Raw genomic sequence first — 18,992 nt, 5'->3', positions numbered from 1 at the left:
TTTTCGGCCCATTTTTGAGACATTTTTCAGCCCTTTTTTAAAAAAAGGGCCAAAAAGCCTCGAAAATGGGCCAAGAGAAGTCTAAAAAGGGCTGAAAAAGGCCTCAAAATGGGCCAAAAAAGCCACAAAATGGGCCAGGAAAAGCTTTAAAAAGGGCCGAGAAAAACCTCAAAAATGGGCCAAAAAAGCCTTAAAACGGGCCAAAAAGCCCCCCCAATGGGCCAAAAAAGCCTCAAAAAGGGATGAAAAAAGCCTTGAAAATGGGTAGAAAAAAGGCTAGAAAAGGGCAGAATAAAGGCCCCCCCGAAAGGGCCAAAAATGGGGTGCGCAGAAGCCAAACCCCCTTTTTTTGTTTTCCTCTTCTAAATTTACGTGCGTCTTATAGTCAGGCGCCTCTTATAATCTGAAAATACGGTTAAATCCCTATATCCTTTTCCCAGCTGGGAAATGAAGCCTTAAACCTGATTTACAAACCTGGAACCTCCTCCTTTTCTTGCACAAGCTACGAATCAAGTTTAGACCCTCCGATGAACTTGGCTTGATTCAAATAGGCGGAATCGATTCGAGATCAACCTGGGAAGTCTTCCTTGCAAAGTTTGCGCGCACTGCCCTGAGCTATACAGGTAGTCCTCGATTTACAACCATTCATTTAGCGACCGTTCAAAGTTACCATGACACCGGAAGCAATGACTTATGACCGGTTTTCTACACTTATGACTGTTGCAGCATCCCTATAATCACGTGACAAGCAGCATCCATGGGGAACCCTGATTCACTTAACAACCAGATTCTTAATTTGTCAGCTGCAATGATTCACTTAACAGCTGTGGCAAGGAAGGTCGTATAAGGGGGCCAAATTCACTTCACAAATTTCTCACTTAGGAACCTAAATTTGGGTGTCAGTTGCGGTCGTAACTTGAGGACTACCTGTATGCTTCTGTTCAATCCGGAGATGATTTCTGGAAGCTTTGAGGAAGAGACTAGACTGCCAGCTTTCAGAAATGGTGTGGGGGGGTCTCCTGCTTGGGCAGGGGGGGTTGGACTAGATGACCTCCAAGGTCCCTTCCAACTATTCTAATTAGTGGAACGACTTACCCCCCAGAAGTTGTGGGAGCTACATGACTGGAAGCTTTGAAGAAGAGACTGGACTGCCATCAGTCAGAAATGGCATTGGGTCTCTTGCTTCAGCAGGGGATTGGACTAGATGACCTCCAAGGTCCCTTCCAACTCTGTTATGATTTCTCCAGAGCAGTTGGCTACTGTCCCAGGTCTCTGAAGCTTCTTCTTGATAATATTAGCAGCTGCAATCCCAGCAACAGGGAGCTGTTTGCAGCTGATTTCGTAGCTTTGGCCTTTGCCACACTTGGCTCTAATCTTCTTCCTTATCTCCTCGAGCAATTCTCTGTTGCTTCCTCTTGTCCACGTTTATTGTGCTTTACACAACAACACAACACAGCGTAGGGAGTCCCTTTTCGGCATCCGAAGAGGCAGAGGGACCGATGAAGAGATCGAAGACACCTGGGACACGAATGAAATCATCCGCTTGAGAGATTCCCTCAAATGCAATCATGCCTTTTCATTTCAAAGGAGAACTAATAACTACGTCCATGCCCTTTTCATTTCTTTTGCCACTTCTGAGAATAAGTCGTCTCATACACCAAAGCAAATCGTTTGTTCTCCGGCCTATGGTGGTCTTTTGAAACATGTGGACTTCACCTCCCAGAATTCCCTGGGGGAACCTGTTGACTAGAATTGAATAACTAGAATAAACTTCATTGTCCCTTTGAATGTATGCTGATCGGCATACATTAAAAATGAAATTTCGTTGCATGCAGCTCTTAAAGTGTCACCACCTCCCATTTGGAAGGGACCTTGGAGGTCTTCTAGTCCAACCCCCTGCTTAGGCAAGATACCCTACACCACTTCAGACAAATGGTTGTCCAATCTCATTTAAAAACGTCCAGTGTTGGAGCATAAATATGACAAGATAGATAGATAGATAGATAGATAGATAGATAGATAGATAGAGGATAGATTGATGAATGGATGGATGGGAGGAGAGATAGATGATAGATAGATAGATAGATAGATAGATAGATAGATAGATAGATAGATAGATGATAGATAGATAGATAGATAGATAGATAGATAGATAGATAGATAGATAGATAAGATAGATAGATAGAGGATAGATGGATGGATGGATGGATGGATGGGAGGAGAGATAGATGATAGATAGATGATAGATAGATAGATAGATAGATAGATAGATAGATAGATAATGGATAGATTGATGGATGGATGATGGATAGATGGATGGATGGGAGGAGATGAGAGATAGATGAGAAGTAAATAGATAGATAGAGAGACAGATAGACAGATAGATAGACAGACAGACAGACAGACAGATAGATAGATAGATAGATAGATAGATAGATAGATAGATAGATAGATAGATAGATAGATAGATGATGGATAGATGGATGGGAGGAGAGAGATGATAGATAGATAGTAGATAGGTAGATGTGAAAGATAGATGGATGGATGGGAGGAGAGAGATGATAGATGGATAGATAGATAGATAGATAGATAGATAGATAGATAGATAGATAGATAGATAGATAGATAAAATAGAGGATAGTACATGATAAATAGATGTGATAGAGATGGATGGATGGATGGATGGGAGAAGAGATGATAGATAGATGATTGATAGATAGATAGATAGATAGATAGATAGATAGATAGATAAGATAGATATAGCATAGTAGATGAGAGGTAGATGTGATAGATAGACAGAGATAGATGGATGGGAGGAGAGATAGATGAGACAGATAGACAGAGAGAGAGAGAGAGAGAGATGCAGCTGTATAACTCTGGTTTGGCTCTGCAACCCAACAAGACAGACAGACGACTTCAATGGATAATTAGAACTGCAGAAAAAAACAATTACTACCAACCTACCTTCCATTGAGGACCTGGACACAATGTCCTGGGGTCACGTGATCCCCTTTTGCGACCTTCTGACAAGCAAAGTCAAGCGGGAAGCCGGATTCACTCAACAACTGTGCTACTAACTCAACGACGACAGTGATTCACTAAGGGTGGCAAGAGAGGTCGTAAAATGGGGCAAAATCACGCAACCATTTACTTAGCGATAGAAGTGTTGGGCTCAACTGCGGTCGTAAGTTGAGGACCTGCGCTTACGGACTGGCCTTGGTAAGAAGTGGATGGGGGCATTTTGATGGGAATTTACTACTGAACGGGGGAGAATTGCCCTTTGAAATAAAATAAAAATCAAGCAGGAACAATCAGAATCGAAAGGAACAATCCAAGAAGCAGTGGGTGGAAACTAATCAAGGAGAGAAGCAACTTAGAACTAAGGAGAAATTTCCTGACTGTGAGAACAATTAACCAGTGGAACTACTTGCCTCAGAAGTTGTGAATCTCCAACACTGGAAGTTTTTAAGGAGGTGTTGAATAACCATTTTGTCTGAAGTGGTGTAGGGCTTCTGCCTAGGCAGGGGGTTGGACTAGAAGACCTCCAAGGTCCCTTCCACTCTGTTTATTCTATTTTTTCAAGGTTGTGACTCAACACCCACGGAAATACAGTGTTGTGATAGGTGGCCCGTTTGTTACCTGAGAAATCAGATACCACTATTAGTGGCCTTGTGTGGTTGCTCTTTCCGCGGGTTTGAAGACGTAAATAACCACAACGTAAACACATCGAAAGTTCATTGACCCATCAAAACAGCCAACGTTTTCGATCCCGAGGTTGTGAAGGATGACAAAAGCAACTTCCTTTCCATCCCAGACTTTGACTCCGGGTGTTGGAGGAGTCGTGATGGAGCTGCGTGTCAGGTTAAAGGTGAAAATGATACGGTTGAAGCAAAGGTGCACTTTGAAGAGGCAACTGGGCTTTCTTTGTTTTTTCCCTTTTGAAGTCGTTTCGCTTCTCCTCCTAGAAGCTTCCTCAGCTCTGACCGGATGGAGGGGAATGGATGGATTGATATCCCTTGCAGACAGCTGGTCATTTGCATCCTTTTTAGAGAGACATCGAGGCCACTTGGAGGTTTGTCTGTGTCCTCAGGTGACCCCTCAGGATTCGGTTCCACCACAAAACCGCGTTCGACTAAAGCGCGCTCGACGAAACCGCGTAGCTGACGTCATCACAGCGCGACGAAAAAGCACGCTGTAAACGCTAAAGCTAAAATTAACCCCTAAACCTAACCCCCCTAAACCTAATCCTAAACCTAACCCTAAACCTAACCTTAACCTAACCCTAAACCTAACCTTAAACCTAACGCTAAACCTAATCCTAACCCTTAACCTAACCCTAACCCTAACCCTAACCCCTTAACCTAACCTAAAACCTAACCCTTACCTTAACTTGAATCGGCTTGCTTTCAAAGCGCTATTTAAAGCGCCCTTTTTTCTCCGCGGTCGCTGTTGTCGCCCTGCTGATGACGTCAGCGACGCGGTTTAATCGGGCGCGGCTTAGTGGAGAGCGGTTTTGTCGTGCCACGCAGGATTCATATTCCTTGCAGACAGATGGTCATTGCATCCTTTTTTAGAGAGCCGTTGAGGCCACTGGAGGTTTGTCTGTGTCTTCAGAATCACTCCAGTGGTTCAAATGGGTGTGTGGAGCCTTCTGGGAACTGGTGAAAGGACCGTGTTGTGGAAGGAGATAGATAGATGCCCAATGAACACATCTGCACAGGGCTCACCTGATTCTAGTGCATGTGAGTAACGTGGTAGTAGATGCAGTGCAATGCAGTGAGCCCTGGCAGATCTGTTCATTGGGGAAACAAAACAGCCACTTCGCAGACGCATGGCACAACATAGGAGGACAAACCCATCAGGTCTCGCTAGATTCAGTCCCATCTGCATTTCAAAGCACAGCCTGCTCTTTTGAAGACAGAAGTAGCAATAGCAATAGCAATAGCAGTTAGACTTATATACCGCTTCATAGGGCTTTCAGCCCTCTCTAAGCGGTTTACAGAGTCAGCATATCGCCCCCAACAACAATCCGGGGTCCTCATTTCACCCACCTCGGAAGGATGGAAGGCTGAGTCAACCTTGAGCCGGTGAGATTAGAACCGCTGAACTGCAGATAACAGTCAGCTGAAGTGGCCTGCAGTACTGCACCCTAACCACTGAGCACCTCGGCTCTGAGAAGTCACCTGAGTGGCACTCCTGCTTCCTGTGGTCTGCAGTTTTGGTTTGAGTTTAATTTTATTTATAGGCCGCCCAATCACGGAGGACTCCGGGCGGCTTACAGCGAGGGAAGGAAAATAATAAAAAAGTAGAATAAAAAGACAAGATTTAAAACAACACAGATACATTGGTTTCGGTTGGGGCTGTTGACCTCAACAATGAGGTCAACAGCCCAGGCCTGTCGGAAAAGCCAGGTCTTGACAGCGTTTCTGAAGGCCATGAGAGTGGGTAAGGTCCAGATTTCTGGGGGTAGTTCGTTCCAAAGGGTCGGAGCAGCCACAGAGAAGGCTCTCCTCCGAGGAGCCGCCAGCCGACATTGTCTGGCTGACGGCATCTGAAGGAGGCCCCACCCTGGGGATCTTACCGGCCGTTGGGAGGAGTGTGCAAGTAGGCGGTCTCGCTCGCAGGTATGCTGGCCCTAAGCCATGTAGGGCTTTAAAGGTGATAACCAACACCTTGAATTGTGTCCGGAGACTGTGGTTTGGGCTCATAGCTACAGCAACCCACCGCGTTGATCACTTGGTCTGGCCGTGGAAAGCTCGTGGGAGACCCCCTCCCAGGTAGAATCAGGAAGGGGAGGGGGCGGAGAAAAAGAACCCTTCCAACAGCTGTTGAGAATCGGCTGTTTAAAAAACAGCGGGTTTCTTGATGGAGTAACGGAGGGAAGGTGGTTTCTAAGCTCCCACCCAGAGGCGGTATTCTGCCGGTTCGCCCGAAATTGCAGCTGGCCCTGCCCACCCGCCCCGGCTCTATGGCATCCCATTTAGGCCCCCTTTTTTAGCCAAAGCGCATGTGTGGAAGGCTGAGCGCCTTCACATTTGCGAACCGATAGTGAAGGTAAGTGAATACGACCCCTGCTCCCACCCCTCATATTCCCTGTCGGAAACTGTGATACGATCTTACCCTGTTTTCCCGAAAATAAGACCCCCCCCGGATAGTAACTCCCATCGGGCTTTTGAGTGTATGCGCTAAAATAAGCCCTCCCCGAAAATATTGCAACGCAGCGGCCTCCTGCACCTCAACACTAATAAGATCTCCCCGAAAATAAGGCCAAGCACTTATTTCGGGGGTCGAAAGAAAATAAGACCCTGTCTTATTTTCGGGGAAACATGGCAGGATTAGCTGCATTGTTACGTAGTGCCCTATAACAGAGTAAGAGGGTTGTAAGGGACCTTGGAGGTCTTCTAGACCAACCCCCTGTTTAGGCAGGAAACCCTATGCCTGGGATGGCGAACTATGGCACGCATGCCACAGGTGGCACTCAGAGCCATTTTAGCCTTGTTAAAAGGCATTTTTCACTCTCCCCAGGCTCCAGAGGCTTATAGGAGCCTGGGAAGGGTGAAAAAGAGCCCCCCGCCTCCTCCGGAGACCCGCCGGAGGCTCCAGGAGCTTCCCTGAAGCCTCTGGAGTGCAAAAAGCGACCCTATGGGCAAACAGGACGTTTGGGAACAGAATTCTGGTTTGCTCGTAGGGTCGTTTTTAGTCCTCCGGAGGCTTCAGGGGAGCCTCCTGAAGGTCCCTGAAGCCTCTGGAGGGCCTCGGGGGGGGGGAGGCTTTTTTCGCCCTCCCCAGGCTCCTATAATGCCTCTGGAGCCTGGGGAGGGTGAAAAAAGCACGCACAAAATGGGGGGGGGAGCGCCTCTCATGCACATATGCGCACTGGGATGTGTGTCACACATTGCATTATGGGTGTGGCACCACTGCGCACGACCCCCCTGTGCTCCCCCCCCCCCCCCTTATGGCACGCGAGCTAAAAAAGGTTTTCCATCGCTGCTCTGCCATTTCAGACAAAAGGTTGTCCAATCCATTCTTAAAATCTTGGAGCATTTGCAACTTCTGGAGGCAAGTTGTTCCACTGATTAATTGTTCTCACTGTCAGGAAATATTCTCCTTAGTTCTAGGTTGCTTCTCTCCTTGATTAGTTTCCACCCATTGCTTCTTGTTCTACCCTCAGGTGCCTTGGAGAATAGCTTGACTCCCTCTTCTTTGGGGCAACCCCTGAGATATTGGAAGGCTGCTATCATGTCTCCCCTGGTCCTTCTTTTCATTAAAGTAGACATCCCCAGTTCCTGCAATTCTTCTTCCTATGTTTTAGCCTCCAGTCCCCTAATCCTCTTTGTTGCTCTTCTCTGCACTCTTTCTAGAGTCTCAAGTCTTTCTAATGTCTTTCAGTTATGGCTTCATTTGCATCTTGTCACCTGCTTTCTTCCTACCTCAATAATCAATCGATTAGATTTTAATTGCTCGTGAATTGAGTGGGTTTCTGATTGTCGGGCCTCCCTTGCAGGCCCTTGGGTTTCACCCTCCGTGTTATTTAGCCTGTAAAAGATATGGAAATCCAGGGTGTGCCAAGGCTGTCCAGAAGAATGAGAGTTGGTCACAGGGGCACTCCTGAACGCATCTTGGGTGTAATTAGGTATCAAGATTCGGGAGCCTCCAGGAGAGATGCAGTCGTGCGAAACACGCCCAGCAAAGCTGCCTGCTTCTGTGGCACTGCTGACACAGTGTGGTTGAATGGTTTAAGTCAGGGGTGTCAAACTCGATTTCATTGAGGGCACATCAGGGTTGTGTTTGACCTCGGGGGCCGGTGTGTGTGTGTGTGTGTGTGGGCAGTGTGGCCATGGCCCAGTTGCAAGCGGTAACGTCCCGGTACGGGCATACCGGAGCTTGCCCGGAACACTGGGTAACCGTTCCGGTACAGTGCTCCGGAAGGACCGCCCTCGCCGCACTCCTTAAATATCTTTAAGCTCTTCGGTGCTTCCATGCCCGTGCACGGCACGTACAACACCTGTGTGCTGCTCTGCCGAGCAGCTGGATCATTGCAGAAGCTCGCGGAGGCGTTGCGGATGGTAAGGGTGGGAACGGGATCCAGAACCCAAAATGGCACGACCTGATTGATGTCACATCAGGTCGAGGGTCTCCTGTGGTAGCCCCAGCCACTCTGCTACTGAAAACGGGCTACTGACCTCCATTTTTGGACCGTGCTGGCCTCCGGAACTCTCTGCCAAATTAACAGTAGCTCCGGTGGGCAGTGCATGCCTCCTGGGACCCATTTTCGGCCACTGAGGATGTCATGGCCAAAAATAGGGACCAAGGGGCACTGCGCAGCCCACCGAGCTCCATTTTTGATGCCAGAGGCCCGTGGACCGGTCCTTTGCTGTTACAGGGCAGTCTCCGCGGGCCAGATCTAAGCACCCGTGGGCCGGATCTGGCCCTTGGCCCTTGAGTTTGACACCTGGTTTAAATCTTCCAGCAGTAGTCTGGATTCACGACCACAAGAGGTGAGGAGACCCTTTGAGAGCTGTATGCAACGAAAACTTCATTTGGATGTATGCCGATCAGTGTCCATGCAAAGTGACAGTAAAGTTATTCTAAGTCTATACCCGAGTTTGCAACCTCTTTTGCAACGGTTGTTAAGTGAATCCCTGCACTTGTTTAGGGAGTCACACAATCACACAATCGTTCAGTGAATCCGGCTTCACCCACTGACTTTGCTTATATCAGCTGAAGCCAGCTGAGAAGGTTGCAATTGGGGATCACATAACTCAGGACACTTTGGATGACATGGCCGTAGGGATGCTGCAACGGTCGTAAGTGCGAGTATCGGTTAAAAGCTACTGTTTTTAGTCGAGGGACCGCCTATCTCAGGACAATCAAATCTGGAGCTGCAATAATCGAGATTTCTACTAGTATGGCAGCAAAGAGATGCCTAAAAGCCTAATCACTTTGCTGCCCTCTGATGGTCCCCAGAGGTGGTGCAGACATTATGTCTTCCCTGTAGGATTAAGGACTCCTTATGAGTAGGGACAATATTGAGATGATTTATTCATTTACTGTATATATTTAAGCAAATTTATAGCTGCCCAACTCACATAGACGGGATTCTCCGAGTGATTTAAAGCTTTTTTTTTTTTAATCCCTCATGATTTGGATTCAAACTCCTATCTTCTCAAGCTATTTGTTGGAACATGAAATTGTGTTTGGGTCAAATTTATTAGGCCAACTTGGCCACGGAACAACTTGCTGAGGGATAAGAGTTAATGACATAGAAGAAACTGTGGAAGCGGAATCATTAAAGAAAGGATGCTAAGGGAGGGATATAATGAAATGTGAATGACAAAAGTCAAAATAACTTTTTAATTGTTTTAAATGACTAAACCCGAATTGCTGAATTGTCCCGCAGTGAATCATCCCTTGGCGAATTAGCCATGGTAAATTGGTCATGTCAAGTGGCCGCAACGAATGCCCCCATTCCGACTCTGTGTTGTGGTAAAAATGAATGAAACCGTTAAGTCAGTGGTGGGATTCAGCCGGTTCGGACTGGTTCGGGTGAACTGGTTGTTAAATTGCTGGCTGGCCATGCCCATTCCTGCCACTCCCCTTCCAGGAGTCCCCCTGCAACTCGTTTTGGCTCCCAGGTAAATGCAGGGAAATGGGGCATGGGAGGGTGTGGTGGCATCCCCCTGCCATGGCCCGTTTTTGCTCACCGGAGACTGCAGGGAAAGCCTACTATGCCCAAAATGGGACACAAGGGGAGCCGCCCCCCCCAAGGGCCATTTTTTGCTACCAGGGGGGTGCAGGAGGCCGAATGCTGCCTGTCACACTCCCTGGCCCATGCCCACAATGACCATGCCCACCCAGCCGGTCATTAGGGCAGAGGACCGGTTATTAAATATTTGAATCCCCATCCTTGATTTAAGTGCTTAGATGGAGAAAGACGAAAATCTTAGAGAGATCCCACAAGCTCAATAGGGAATGGTATAGGTCTGTGATGGTGAACCTATTACACGCGTGCCACAGGTGGCATGTGGAGCCATTTTTTAGGGCACATGAGGTGTTAGCAATAGCAATAGCAGCTAGACTTATATACCGCTTCATAGGGCTTTCAGCCCTCTCTAAGCGGTTTACAGAGTCAGCATATTGCCCCCAACAAACAATCCGGGTCCTCATTTTACCCACCTCGGAAGGATGGAAGGCTGAGTCATCCCATCCCTACCGGAAGTCCGAAAACGGGCCCATTTCCGGTCTCCAGAGCGCTTCGGGAGCCCAGGGAGGCCATTTTCATCCACCCAGAGGCTCCAGGAAACCCTCGGGAGCCTGAGGAGGGTGAAAATGCCCCCCCCCCTGCCATGGTGCAGGAGGCCGAGTAGGCCACGCCCACCATGGCCACACCCAGCCAGCAACCAGGCAGCAAACCAATTGCTAACATTTTTGAATCCCACCCCCTGGATAGAAATGTACCAAAATACATGGGCATTTACTCCGTTAAAATGCAACAGTTTTCACACGTTCTCAACTTGGCATAACGTTGAAGGAGGGGAACCTTCAGCAATGGATGGAGAAGACTTATTTTCATGTTCAGGAGGGGATTTTCCTGCTCTGCAGCTCAAGACTGAAAAATTCTGTGCTTCGATTCTTCTCCATTGCAGACAAGCGAGGTTCGGCCAGGCCCAGAAACAACTCTGAATCCATCCGGGGGCCCCCAAATGTGGACAGGAGGCGACAACTTTCCGAATCCCAGGCTGTCACTGTGAGCAGCTCCGATTGCAGGATGAACCTCCGACCTCAAGGAATGCCGAAAGGTAGGACCCATGTAGCACTGTAGGGTTTTTTCCCCCTTTTTCAAATTGTCCTGCAGCAAGTTGGCCTTGGTGAGTTGGTTGTGGTGAGTTGGCTCTGGCAAGCTGACCTTGGTAAGTTGAATTGTCCTGCAATGAGTTGGCTATGGTCAGTTGGCTGTGGCAAGTTGACCATGGCAAGTTGACCATGGTGAGCTGACCTAGGTAAATTTAATTGTCCCGCATTGAGTTGACCATGGTAAGTTGGCTGTGGCGAGTTGGTCGCGTGGTGAGTTGACTGTGACAAACTGACCTAGGTAAGTTGAATTGTCCCACATGTGTTGCCCTTGGTGGGTTGACCTTAGCGAGTCAACTGCGGTGAGTTGGCTAATGTGAGTTGGCCGTGGCAAGACAACCATGGCAAATTGACCATGGTGAGCTGGCCTAGGTAAGTTGAATTGTCCTTTAGTGAGTTGCCTGTGGTAAGTTGACCTTGCCGAGTTAACCATGGTGAGTTGGCTGTGGTGAGTTGATCGTGGTAAATTGAGCATAGTGAGTTGACCATGGTGAGTTGAATTGTCCTGCAGTGAGCTGGCCATGGCAAGTTGATCGTGGTGAGCTGACCGTGGTCAGTTGAATTGTCCCATAGCAAGTTGGTTGTGGTGAGTTGGCCATGATCAGTTGGCCATAGCAAGTTGACTATGGTAAGTTGAATTGTCCCATAGCAAGTTGGTTGTGGTGAGTTGGCCATGATCAGTTGGCCATGATCAGTTGGCCACAGCAAGTTGACTATGGTAAGTTGAATTGTCCTGTAGCAAGTTGGCTGTGGTGAGTTGGCCATGATCAGTTGGCCACAACAAGTTGACTATGGTAAGTTGAATTGTCCCACAGCAAGTTGGTTGTGGTGAGTTGGCCATGATCAGTTGGCCATGATCAGTTGGCCACAGCAAGTTGACTATGGTAAGTTGAATTGTCCTGTAGCAAGTTGGCTGTGGTGAGTTGGCCATGATCAGTTGGCCACAACAAGTTGACTATGGTAAGTTGAATTGTCCCACAGCAAGTTGGTTGTGGTGAGTTGGCCATGATCAGTTGGCCATGATCAGTTGGCCACAGCAAGTTGACTATGGTAAGTTGAATTGTCCCACAGCAAGTTGGTTGTGGTGAGTTGGCCATGATCAGTTGGCCATGATCAGTTGGCCATGATCAGTTGACCATAGCAAGTTGACTATGGTAAGTTGAATTGTCCCGTAGCAAGTTGGTTGTGGTGAGTTTGCCATGATCAGTTGGCCATGATCAGTTGGCCACAACAAGTTGACTATGGTAAGTTGAATTGTCCCACAGCAAGTTGGTTGTGGTGAGTTGGCCATGATCAGTTGGCCATAGCAAGTTGACTATGGTAAGTTGAATTGTCCCACAGCAAGTTGGTTGTGGTGAGTTGGCCATGATCAGTTGGCCACAGCAAGTTGACTATGGTAAGTTGAATTGTCCTGTAGCAAGTTCACTGTGGCAAGTTGACCATGGCGAGCTGTCTACTTCCTTGAAGCTCTCAGTTCACCCTGTAGCAGCCCTTGAAATCCAGGGATTGCTTCCGATAGATGTCCGAGGGCCTGGCGTTGACTTCAACTGTCTATTAACACCACCGGGCAGTTGAGGAAGAGAGCCAAGAAGGTCTTGGATCCAGGTGGATCAAGGCCTAGTTCCAAGTTTCAGCTCCGCCACCAGAGTCAGCCTGACTCATAAGTTGGACCAAGTCACCTTCTCAAGAGAGGTGATCCGCTTGCACTTGTCTCTTCATGCCAACTCCGGGGCTTTGGCTGAACTTTATCCTCAGCTGTTGGACTCCTCGTCCTTCTCTGATCTTCCCCCACCCAACCGCCCCCCCCTCCAGGGGTGGGACGCCTTCCACTGTCTATTCAGCTAATCCAGCATTTTATGCCCTTGGAAAAGCAGCTGTTGCTTGTCTTCACCGCAGAAACGGTCCCTTTCTAGAAAGTTTCTCTCTCCGTCTTGGGGTGCTTTTAAGAAAAGTTGGCTTGGTTTTGTTGGGTTGGAATCCCAAGGCTTCCTATTCCTTCGCTTTAATTTTTTTTAAATTATAGTTTTTTTAAATTTTATCTTCCAGTAATAAACATACATAATTTGTGTCCATTGCATTGACTGGGTCAAATCCTTTTTGAACGCATTAACAGTCATAATACAAATATCATGTGAAATTCTTATCTCCCAACTTCAATAATGTTTATCTCATTTCGTATTTCTTTACATTTCCCCATTAATTCATTTAAACATAAATAACATTTCTTTGCGGCCCATATTTTCTATCCCTTCCTGGGTATCGGCCTTCAATATTATGAAAATCTCTCATTATTCCACCATGGCTTCAATGTTCCCAATGTGTGGGATTACTAATAGCGCCAATTATTAACGATATTCAATCCATTATGGGAGGACAATATATTTTAACATACTATTAATATTCATAATATAATTACATTACCTAATCTTAGATTACCATCTACTAAACTGCACTTACTTGTATTATGGTATTTTCCCATTTTATTAATATATTTTCTCATTATCCAATCATCTCTTAATCTTCCCAGAATTCCATAATTTATTGATTTTTTGGTCAATCTTTTATCTCTCTCCCTTAAGCGCTTTATCTCCTTCGCTTTAATTTTTATGCTGCAAGAAATTTTAGAAAGTGGACCTGTTTTACCAATGGTTAGATAAAAAACCTGGGAATGAAACTGTTTACCTATGTAGTAATAGAAAGTTATAGTTATTGTTATGAAGTTTCTTTTTCTTCTTGTTATGATATAGAGCACTATTCACATGATATATAAAGGACAATAATGATCTCAATGTATAAGAGTGGGATGATTTGAACACCTTGGTATAATTGCATGTAGTGACCATTTTATATTAGACAGGTATTTGTATATTAAACGGATCAATGATGATGTAATGAACAATTGATATACAATTGATTTGAAATACTTAACTACTATATGGATTAATAATTAATAATGGAAAACTATTTTTGGAACTCTGGATGATTGGTGACATTATGGTCAATTGAAAATATGAACGTATATTATAAATTATAGATAATTATGAATTCAAGGAAGCAAGGATTGTTACAAATGAAAGAATATTAATGGTAATTTGAACACATAATGCTCAATGACAGCAAAATATTCAATTATGTTTAATGCAAAACCAGTGATGTTATTCTTAACCTTAAGAATTGATGCATAAAAACTTGTAACAAAAGTGACATGCTTGATGAAATGGAGGAAAGTTTTTTTCTTCTTGCTTTGTTTTGTATGTTGTTTTGTTTAAAAAGAATAAATATATATATATATATTTAAAAAAGTTGATTTCTGGAAGATATAATGTGTACCCTCAAAAAAGGGCAGCGAGAAATTCTGCACAGGTAGTCCTCAGCTTACGACTTCCCTCATAATCAGGAGGCTGTGAGTTCGACCCTCGGTAGAGGCAGATATTTCTCTCTGGGCACGATGAGGATATATCTGTTGAACAAAACTCCGCATTGGCGACAGGGGAGGGCATCTGGCCAGTAAATACTCTGCTACCTATATTCAGTTGCCCAGATGATGATGATGATGATGATGATGATGATATGAGTCCTCAGCTTACGACTGCAATTGAACCCCCATTTCCGTTCTTGAGCAAGACAATTGTTTCTTGCCAAAGTCGTTAAGTGAATCACTGCTGTTGTTAGGTTAGTAGTGCAGTGGTTAAGTGACTTGGCTCGTCAGAAGGTGGCAAAAGGAGATCACATGACTTGGAGGTACTGCAACCGTCATAAATATGAGCCAGTTGCAGGCACGTATTTTGATCAGGTGACCAAAGGGGTGCTTCAGTGGTCGTAAGTGTGGAAAAACGGTCATCAGTCACTTTCTTTCAGAGCTGTTGTAACCTTAAACAGTCTCTAAATGAGCTGTTGTAAGTCTAGGGCTACCTGTCAATGAAATGAAAGAATAATAAAATAGTCATTGCCTTTATTCAACAAATCACGGTTAAGCCAAACGTGGCTTACCGTGACATGCAGGAGAAGCCTCTATGGATTGTTGGCTTCTTCTGAAAGTTTTTCAGGAGGCAACTGGACTTTCTTGTTTTTTCGTTTGAAGACGTTTCGCTTCTCATCCCAGAAGCTTCTTCCGCTCTGATTTGGATGCTGGCTGGGGAATTCTGGGAGTTGAAGTCCGGACATTCAAGTTGCCAAGGTTGAGAAACACTGTCCTAAACGAATAGGCCATTGACGGTACCTTTTTTCAGGAGGCTCCTACGCTGCTCCCTTGACTCCAGGAGAGAGGAAGAACTGGAACAAAGGAACCCGCGGCCGAAAGAAAATATTTGAGGCTTACATGTCAAAGGAAGACGTGTCGGACGGCCTGAAGAGAAAGACGCTGATCCAGGTGAGGGAAATGTTTGTGCGCAAATAAAAAAAAGCTTTGTTGCTAGTTGCAAAATTGTGTCTGACCATTGCGACCCCATGGACAACTTTCCTCTAGTCCTTCCTGTCCTCCACCATCCTCGGGAGTCCATTTAAGCTCACGCTGATTGCTTCCGTGACTCCATCCTGCCACCTCCTTCTCTGTCGTCCTTCTTCTTCTATTGCCTTCCATCTTTCCCAACATTGGGCTCTTCTCCAGGAAGTCCTTCCTTCTCATTAGGTGGCCAAAGTACTTGAGATAGATAGAAGATAGATAGATAGATAGATAGATAGATAGATAGATAGATAGATAGATAGATAGATAGTTGTTGTGAGTTGCGAAGTCGTGTCCAACCCTTCGTGATCCCCTGGACAATGTTCCTCTAATCCTTGCTGTCCTCTACCATCCTCTGAAGTTCATTTAAGCTCACACCGACTACTTTGGTGACTCCATCCAGCCACCTCCTTCTCTGCCGTCCCCTTCTTCTTTTGCCCTCCATTGTTCCCAGCATGAGGCTCTTCTCCAGGGAGTCCTTCCTTCTCATTAGGTGGCCAAAGTCTTTGAGTTTCCTCTTCAGGATCTGGCCTTCTAAAGAGCAGTCAGGGTTGATCTCCTCCAGGACTGACCGGTTGGATGGCCTTGCAGTCCAAGGGACTCAATGCAGGAGTCTTCTTCTCCAGCACCAGAGTTCAGAGGCCTCCATTCTTTGGCGCTCAGCCTTCCTTATGGTCCAACTTTCACAGCCATCCATTGCAAGTGGGAAAACCACAGCCTTGGCTATGCGCACTTTTGTTGGCAGGGTGATGTCTCTGCTTTTTAGTCTGCTGTCTAGTATGATGTACAAAACCAAAATCAAAAATCTTCTTTAAAGCTGGTCCAGAAACCCTGAACTGGCAGATGGTGAAAGTAAGTTGGAATCTAATATTTAGAATTAATCCCTGAATGGAGATGTTTATGTATTTATTGTACCGTATCTATGCAGGCAGTCCTCGATTTAAAAACACAAGTTGAGCTCCAAAATGATATGTTGTTAGTGAGACAATGGTCAAGTGAGTTTGCTTCATTTTACAACCTTTCTTGCCCTTGGCTTCAGTGAACCATGGAGGTTGTTAAGTGAGGAACACGGTGTCAGAGTTCCAAATAGCATCCAAAAGTAAATCAGAGACAAAGTATTGCTCAAAGTTCTGAGTTATTAAGAGAGTTGGCACATCTGGGAAAACCCGAATCTGAAAGTTTCCCAGTTTTCCCCACCCAGTTGAAAGTTCAAGATCTTGCCCCCCCACACCCACCAGTCCATCACATGGTCCAATCATCCACTGCCATGCTGGCAGGTCCACCCATCTAGTTCCGGTCAGGTGCAGAGACAAAGGATGACCTTGGTTTTCTAGAAAGAATGTTGTTATGGCTACATAGCATCTAACTCCCTACAATCCCCCCTCCCATTTTCCCACCATAGAAAATGCATAGTAGATAATAGAAAGTGTGGATGGCCAAAGACCTAAAAGGAAAGATGGTTGCAGGCCTGACACACGGTTATTAAGTGATTCTGGCTTCCCCGTTGACTTTGCTTGTCAGAAGGTCGCAAAAGGGGACCACGCGACCCTGGGACACTGCGACCGTCATAAGTATGAACCAGTGGCAAAGGGTCTGAATTTTTTTTTTAATAAATTTTTTTAAATTTATTTTCCAAACAAACATACAACTCTTCCTTCTTTACATATTGTAGAAAGTGTATCAGCTGGTTACAAAAGGCTTTTGTGCATCTCTTCCACCGTCATCAAATATAATTCATATTAATTCAAATATCAACTCAAATATTTACTATATTAACATCATCATACCTCCACTTTTATTTGACTATAGTTATTTAAACATCCTTCAGCCTTAAATATACCAAGATTCAATACATAACCACATGCTGGCATTTCATTTACTTATTTGTAAAATCCTCCATTAACATTAAATCCTCATATCCTGTTTTAGCTAAACATCCATAATATTTAATACCAAAATTTTCTAATCCTCCATGTATATAATTTATTATCATTATCTTTTCTTTATTTAACTATATCCTATATCATAACATTTTCCCCCTATTAGTTAAAACTTAACTGTATCTAGTTTTGTTTTTTATAATTATTATGTTATTAATAATCTTATATATAGTCCCAAAATATTTCTAATCTTCCCTTCTCATATCCAATTATTACTTATCATAACAGCTCAACATTGTATATATTACTATCATTATCAATTTTTATTTAACTATACCTATTACCACTGGATTTAACTAGGTTTAGCTAATTTTGAATTATACTCTTCCATCTATCAACCTGTATCTCTCCAATAACAAAACAATCTTATATCTACTGCCATTTGTGGATCCAGTTCTCCAAACATCTTTTTAAACAAGTTCGTACGAAATGATCTTTGCACTCAAAGGGTCTGAATTTTGATCACATGCGCATGGGGATGCTGCAAAGCTTGTAAGCGTGAGAAATGTTCATCAGGCACTTTTTTCGGTGCCCTTTTAACTTTGAACAGTCACTAAATGAATTGTTGCAAGTTGGGGAGTGCCTGTACTTATTGAGGGAGATTCTTCAATAGGATACACCCAATTGAAACAATTTCACAAAAGGCAAAAAAAACCTTTTATCTTAAAAATCCGCTGAAATTTAAAGGTGCCAGCTCAAAAGCCAGGAGACCGATCACTCAATGAACGGTTGTAAGTCGAGGACCAACTGAACACAGCTGTTGTTGTGTTTTTAACTCAGCCTGAACGTGCCCAGATCCTTCAGCCTCCCCACCGGCCTCCAACGGTGTCTCTCTCCCTGTTCTGGGAGGGAAGCGGTAGCCGTTGCCCCTTTTCCTGACAAATCTAGCGGTCATTTGTGTGTGTATGTGAAGGATTGCAAAGTGGTGGGTGACATCATGAGATTCTGGGGAGAGAGAGAGAGCGAGCCCTGGCCCTCGACGCACCATGTGCCAACAGTTGTTCCCTGCAGATGGGGAGGACGGCTAGCTCCAGATATGACATCACAGCGTGAAAATGGGTAAATAGGATTATAAGTCCCATCTGCTTTTGAAGACAGGAGATCAATCCTGTTTGTCTCTCTGTTTCTATCTCTCCCACTTTCTCTCTCTCTCTGTCTCTCCCTCCTTCCCTCTCTCTCATCCCTCTCTCCCCTCTCTCTCTGGTCCGCAGAAAAATTATTTGCATTTTTTACTTGCACTAAATCAGGGGTCCTCAAACTACGGCCCCTGGGATGGATACGTGCAATGAACACTTGTGTGGCTGCAGAGAGTCTCCCCCTTTGGGGTCTTTTTGTGGGGGCCGGAGGGGGGCAGAAATTCCCACTTGGGGTCTGTTTGGGTCTCCTGGTGGGGGGCTTTGGGCGAAGGCTGGATTGAAGCACCGCTGGCGGAGAAGAGCCAGAGGGCCTCATTCCAGTGGGACTGCATCATGGCCTGGAACTGGCTGACCATCTCAGCCCGCTGAGCCTCCAGGCGTTGGCACCTGGCCTTGCACTCCCGCAGGTCTTCCCTCTGCTTGGAAAGCTCATGCTCCTAGTCCTCAGTGAGGTGTCTGCTGAGCCTCCTTCTTGGTCAGATCCAGTTTGAACTGAGCTGTTTTACCAACTCTTTCTCCTGGCGATTGCTTAGCTCCAGCAACTCCTTCCTGTTGGGGCCCTAAGGAGCCCGGGCGGGCAGCGGGAGGGGAGGGGAGGGGCGAACAGAGGCCCTCACGTAAATG

The 18,992-nt window shown here is 45.6% G+C and overlaps 1 protein-coding gene across 1 annotated transcript in view; it reads left to right on the top strand.

The window, feature by feature from the left end:
- The window catches only part of DIS3L2 (DIS3 like 3'-5' exoribonuclease 2), a 157,308-nt gene that overhangs the window by 13,251 nt on the left and 125,065 nt on the right, over positions 1 to 18,992 (top strand). Inside the window, exons 2-3 of the mRNA XM_032224928.1 lie at positions 10,647 to 10,799; positions 15,081 to 15,220. Coding sequence (XP_032080819.1) covers positions 10,647 to 10,799; positions 15,081 to 15,220 — 293 coding nt within the window. The remainder of the gene's footprint in view (positions 1 to 10,646; positions 10,800 to 15,080; positions 15,221 to 18,992) is intronic.

The sequence above is a fragment of the Thamnophis elegans genome, chromosome 10 (assembly GCF_009769535.1).
Source record: "Thamnophis elegans isolate rThaEle1 chromosome 10, rThaEle1.pri, whole genome shotgun sequence".
In the NCBI taxonomy this organism is placed as follows: Eukaryota; Metazoa; Chordata; class Lepidosauria; order Squamata; family Colubridae; genus Thamnophis; species Thamnophis elegans.
The sequence above is the reverse complement of the archived record's forward strand: the minus strand, read 5'-3'. Positions and strand labels throughout refer to the sequence as shown.